The sequence below is a fragment of the Paroedura picta genome, chromosome 3 (assembly GCF_049243985.1).
Source record: "Paroedura picta isolate Pp20150507F chromosome 3, Ppicta_v3.0, whole genome shotgun sequence".
Lineage (NCBI taxonomy): Eukaryota > Metazoa > Chordata > Lepidosauria > Squamata > Gekkonidae > Paroedura > Paroedura picta.
Window position 1 is genome coordinate 155,135,568 of NC_135371.1, and position 6,000 is coordinate 155,141,567.

General features: G+C 57.6%; 1 protein-coding gene across 1 annotated transcript in view; it reads right to left on the reverse strand.

The window, feature by feature from the left end:
- Positions 1 to 4,419, reverse strand: part of GDF11 (growth differentiation factor 11) — a 28,633-nt gene extending 24,214 nt beyond the window's left edge. The window contains exon 1 of the mRNA XM_077328804.1: positions 3,106 to 4,419. Coding sequence (XP_077184919.1) covers positions 3,106 to 3,511 — 406 coding nt within the window. The 5' untranslated portion in view covers positions 3,512 to 4,419. The remainder of the gene's footprint in view (positions 1 to 3,105) is intronic.
- Between the last annotated feature and the right edge of the window lie 1,581 nt (positions 4,420 to 6,000).

A 6,000-nucleotide genomic window follows, 5' to 3' on the forward strand; every position in this document is an offset into this window, starting at 1 on the left:
AGGGATACCTTTACCTTTAGCAGTACTAATCAGATTCCTCCCCTACTCAAGGTTGTTTTTATGCCCAGGGCTCACTGGAGTCCTGTTAAATAAGGACCGTAGATCACCTTATATATTAAACAATTAAGAGCAAATTATGAAGGGAAAAGTCAAAACAATCTCTAAGTTTATTCATAGGAACCCAAGGAGTTTATAAGGTTATGCACTTAGGACAAAAGCCACTAGACTTTTGTTTTATGTGCATAACTTTAACAGCACCTTGGGTGAGAAATTAGCTCCCAGAAAAGTGTTTTGCTTCCCAGCCACAGAACTGGGCTGTGTGTCACATTGAAAGCTTCTGTAAGTTTCAACTAACTTGTTCCCTGCATTTCAATGATGTTTAGTAACAACTAGGTTTAGTTGGGTCGGGGCCAGTAATTCCAGTTTAGTGTGTGGATTTACTGAGTTGAAAAGCACCATGTTTCAGAAGGTGTGGGGCAATGTACAATTTTATATATGGCATCATATTTATGATAGCCAGTCATGAGTTATGATGAATCTATAACCCCAAAGGAAATCTGTGACATCAAGTTTTTAAGCACATGAATTTGGTATTTTGAACTAAGGGCAATCTGTCACAATAAATTTTACCAGTAGAAGAAGAAGAAGAAGAGTTGGTTCTTATATGCTGCTTTTCTCTACCTGAAGGTGGCTCAAAGCAGCTTACAGTCGCCTTCCCTTTCCTCTCCCCACAACAGTCACCCTGTGAGGGAGGTGAGGCTGAGAGAGCCCTGATATCACTGCTCGGTGAGAACAGCTTTATCAGTGCCGTGGAGAGCCCAAGGTCACCCAGTTGGCTCCATGTGGGGGAGTGCAGAATCGAACCCAGCTCGCCAGATTAGAAGTCCACACTCCTAACCATTACACCCAACTGGACCAAGGAGTTAAATTGCCAGAATGCGGTGGTGTAATGTAAGTAATCCTTTTGACATCCAGGACAGGTTACTTTCCTGCTTTGTGCCCCAGCATCACAGAATTTGTACATCCTACTTGTGGAGATGTTATACTGGTTGAAAGTATGCTCAGAGAGTAAACTCTGAAGTGAATCAAACATGGATATATACTTTCAAGGATGCTTTAATGAAATTCTCTGTGTTCTCCTTGTTAAGATATAATGCTCCTGCTGCAACCTACTCCACAGTGGTCCATCATGCCTGCTGTGATCCAATCAGCAGTAGCTATCTAGGGTCACATGACTCTGATTCTGTCCTCTCTGTCATCTGCACTCAAAGGAAAGGCTGCACTCAAAGGAAAGGCTGGATATATTTTACACTGTTAGAATGACTGAGAAATTGGAGAGATGCCATTACGGCCTAATTTGCTGCCTCTCTACTGTCTCCGCAAGCTAGATTTTCATCTTCCACTGAGAATTCCAAAGATTATTCCATGACCTTTGAGGCCCATTTTGTGATCCTGTCTTCCTTGTCCCAAGGGAAGTTGCCCTGGCTCTCCCCCAGAGAACCTACGGGGAAAGGTTGGCACTTCCACTCCTGCTCCCAAGGCCAGTACCCAGGTCATCCATCCCATTCAATGGGAATGTAACCACCTCATCTGGAACAAGGGACAAAAAAGAGGCAGACTATAAATGCCCAGAACATCAGATGTTTGACAGCCCCAGCCTTCCTTTCAATGGCTTCTGAGACATGCCATGTCAGAATCCAACTTCAGATGTGTCCTGGAGGATAAATCTGGTGAGTTGGATTTTTACATTCAGCCTCCTCGCCAACAAGCATGGCACTATGGCAAGAAACAGCGCGCAGCACCGGGCTATCCAAACACTGTTTGTTTCCCCAACACACTGGGAAACGTTTATTTTGCAACTCTTTCTCTCTCACTCTCTCCTTTCTTTTTCTCTTTCTCTTTCTTTTCCTAAAAGAAAACGCCACGCATGAGAGTCTATAATAAATGGGGGAAGCACAAAGGGCCAAGGATCTTGGCAGACCTGGAAAGAGCACAGGGAGGGGGGAGTGTGTGTGAGTGTGTGTGTGTGTGTGCACGCGTGCGCGCACATGAGGGGGGAGGCAGCTGGATATTCCAAAGGCAAACTTCTAGAGCTGTTTGCAGCTGGCCAAGGGGAACCTCACAAAAGGGATTACGCCTGCCTTCACTTGGCAGGGGGAGCAAAAGGAGCCACACTCTCCAGCGCCGAGAAATGCCGGGTCCAGGAGCCTGACTGGTGGAGTCCTTTCCAAACCGTGACACCTTGGGTGACAGGGCTCCCAGGGCAGAACCTCTCCCTGGCCCTTCCTAGGCGCAGCCGGTGTTAGCAGCAGCAGCAGCAGCAGAGCTTTCAGGCTGCGTGCCCTGCACCTCCTTGCGAGAGCCCAGCTCCAACCCCGAGCTCTGCAAAGGGCGCAGCCACAAAGCTCCCTGCGAAGACGACTTTGCACAATACCTCAACATGCGAAAGGCTCGAGGGAGCTGCTCTCGGCCCCAAGCAGAGCTTCCCCTCCAAAGCAGCCGGCTGGCAAACAACTTCGTGCAAGTTAAAGAAAAGCCTGGGGAAGGGAGGGGGTCCCCAGAAAAGAGGGTCGCCCCCCACCCCCCAGCTCCATCCGAAGAACGGGATGCGCCTTGGGAGGACGGATGCCTTCCATTGGAGCAAGACGGCAGGTCCCCCGCCCTGCCGACATCCGCTCGCTGGAACGGGTGGGAGGATTGAGCGTGGAGCGAAGCAGCTCGTCGGAGAAGCCCCCCTGCAAGTCCTGCGGCCGGGCCCTGAGCCCAGCGCAGAAGGGAGCCCGGCCGCAAGCAGCCCCTCGAGCAGTCCGGGCTCCGCGGCGACAGCGACGCTGCCTCTCGGCCGGGGGAGGTTTATTCCGCGCTGCAATAAACAATAAGCCCCCGGAGCAGCCGAGGCGACGCGCTTTCTTCCTACCCGCCCCCCAAAACACACCCACCCGCCCGCGGAGGCCGAGAAAGTTGTGGCGGCGGCGGACGGCAAGTTGTGCGCCCCCCCCCATACACACACACGCGCGCGCGTATTCGCCCCCTCTTCTTCCTCCCCCCTCCCCCCCCCGTCCGCCTGCCTGCCTGCCGGTGTTAACAAAGAAGCGTCGCACTTACTTTCCTGGGCCATGCTGATGACAGTCTCGGTGGTGGCGTGGTACTCGTCCTCCTCCAGGTAGTCGTCGTGCTGGAAGGAGTCGCCCTGGAAGTCGTGCAAGTCCAAGATCTGCTGCAGCGGGGGCGCCTTGGGCAGCAGCTGGTTCACCACCTCGCGGGTGATGTTGGGCGCCTCCTTGAGCCGCAGCTTGCTCAGGATCTGCGACTTGATGCTCTCCAGCCGCATCTCCTTGCTGTGCTTTCGCCACATGCACACCGGGCAGCCCTGGTCCTCCGCCTCGGCGGCCAGGGGGGCTCCCTCCGTGGGCGCCCTCTCCGCCCCCCGCTCGGCCGGCTCCCCGCCGCACAGCTCCCAGCCCAGCACCAGGAAGCACAGGAGCGCCGGCGAGCCCCGCGGCACCCGCATGTCTGGAGATGGCCGGCCGGCCGCGCGCCCCCCTCCCCACCCCACCCCTCCCCACCCCTCCCGACCCGACCCGACCCTCTCGCGCAAGCCAGCCGGCCGGCCGGCCAGTCGCTCCGTCGGTCGGTCGGTCGGTCGGTCTGTGGGCCAGCCAGCGGTCCCTCCTCGGGCTCGGCCGCGGGAGGCTCGGGGAGGGGGGTGCCGCCGCCGCCGCCGCCGCGGGCGCCTCGAAGTTGTGCGGGGCCGGAGGTGGCGGGCGACTGGCGGCGTGAGGGAAGGAGCGGAGGGGGGGCCGGGCAGGCAGGACTCTCCTTTTATACCCCAACTGAAGTGTGTCGTCAAAAGCCTTGATTGGCTGCGGAGGCAACAAAAGATCGCCTGGCAAAAGGGCTGTCACCAAAGGGGGGACGCGCGCGGGAGAGCCAGCGGGCGCGAGAGAGAGCGCCGAGGCCGGCGGCGCTCCTCGGGGGGCAGCGCGCGGCATTCCAGCCCGGACCGGCCTTTGCAGCGCGCGCGCGGAGACCCTCAAGGGGGGGAGGGACGGAGGGAGGGGGCGCGGGGGGCGGAGGAGGAGGAGGAGGAAGGCGGCTCTGACAGCCCCTTAAAGCAACAAAGTCCCCTTTCCCCAGCCGGCGGGCACCTTCTTCCCCGGGGGGCTGGGCGCCTGGGCGCTCGGGGGAGGGGCCGCTCGTGGAAGGCTTGCTGCTCCGCGCTTGCCCCTCGGGCCCTGCGGATTCCCCCGCCCCCCTTGGAGGGGCTGCCTGCCCGAGAGAGTTTCTGCGTCCCCCCGGCCAGCCGCTTGACAGTTTCGCAGCGCCCCGGGCCGCCTCCCGAGCAGGGGCCGCCGCCCGCCGGAGCGCAACGAGAGACGCGCGCCGCTCTCTGCCCCCCTCAGGCTCCGGCTCCGGCGGCTTCTTTTTGCCAAGGCAGCAGTTTCCTTCCCGACCGGCTCCGGCGCCGCGGCTGCCCCGCTTTCCAGAGCTGCCCCCGGGTGGCGGGAACGCGCGGCAGAGCCGGGCGCCGCTCCTCGCCTTGGCCAAGTTCGCGGGGGAAACCCGGATCGCCGCGAGGGCCGGGCGAGGGCGGGGGGGGGGGGTCGGGTCCTAAAGCCTCCTGTAGGTAGTGCGGCGGCGCTGCTTCGCTTTGGGCCGGGGAGGCTTCGGGATCGGGTCCGTGCCTCTACCCCCCCTCCCCCCTCCCCCCTTCCGCGCGCGCCCTGCTCCGCTCGGCTGGGCACCGTCAAAGGCTCCGAGGGGGGAACCGGCCAGGTGAGACGCCGCGGAAGGAGGCGAACCCCCCACCCTTTCCCCGCTCCCAGCAGAAAAGGGGTCCCACCAGGAGAGAAAAGGGAGAGGGGAAGAAAGGAAGGGGGCGAAAGAGAGAGTGGAAGGGAAGTTAAACCCCTTTGTGAAACAGTCTTCCTCTCTTGTATCGGATCATCACTTTGGGGGTGGGGGGAGGACCGGCTTATCCTACCTGCTCAAAACAATTGCATTGAAAACTGGCTATGTAGCCTTTGCTTTTGTTGTTGTTAGGTGCGAAGTCGTGTCCGACCCCATGGACAATGATCCTCCAGGCCTTCCTGTCCTCTACCGTTCCCCGGAGTCCATTTAAGTTTGCACCTACTGCTTCAGTGACTCCATCCGGCCACCTCATTCTCTGTCGTCCCCTTCTTCTTTTACCCTCAATTGTTCCTGGCATGTAGCCTTCCTTTTAGTAATTGGAAGATGCCCCCCCCCCCAAAGCACACACACTAACATTTTCATTCATATGCCCAACCACAGTAAGGTGACCAGATTGTAACATTGGTAAAGTGGGACACCATTGACAGGGGGGGTTCTTGATTAAAAATTTGGTCTATATGGAGCAACAAAAAGTTTCATAGAACGCATAGAATGCAAAAATAGTATTGTAATATATATTTTTTTAATTTCAACATAAGTACAATTTGCCAGGTATCCCCAGATGTCCAAAAGTGGGACAATCTGGTCACTTTAAACCACAGTAGAATTTACCAATTTATCACAGTGCTGGGATAATCCGTATTGCCTATTGCCCTGCCAAATGGCAAGGGAAATGCGGCCACACTTCTATAGCTGATATCTAGAGCAGTGGCCCCCAATCCCCAGTCCGGGGACTGGTACCAGTCTGTGGATCAATCGGTACCGGGCCGCAGCTCCTCCTCGTCCTCCTCCCTGGCTGCTCCCTTGGGGGCTGCCCTGCCACTCTGCCACCGGCTCACCTTTGGTGCTCTCCAGCGGCCGTCATGGCTGGGGCTCCCCCTTGGTGTGGCACTGTGCAGCTGCTGCTGGCAGCACCCCCAGTGGGTGGTGGGAAGTCAGGGGCGCTGGCAGGAAAGCACCTGGAGCAGGGGCTCAGGTGGCGGTGACATGCCTCGGCAAAAGACTACCCCCCCCCCCGGGCGTCAGTAATATTGTCAAGCGTTGAGCGGTCCATGGTGATAAAAAGGTTGGGGACCACTGATCTAGAGA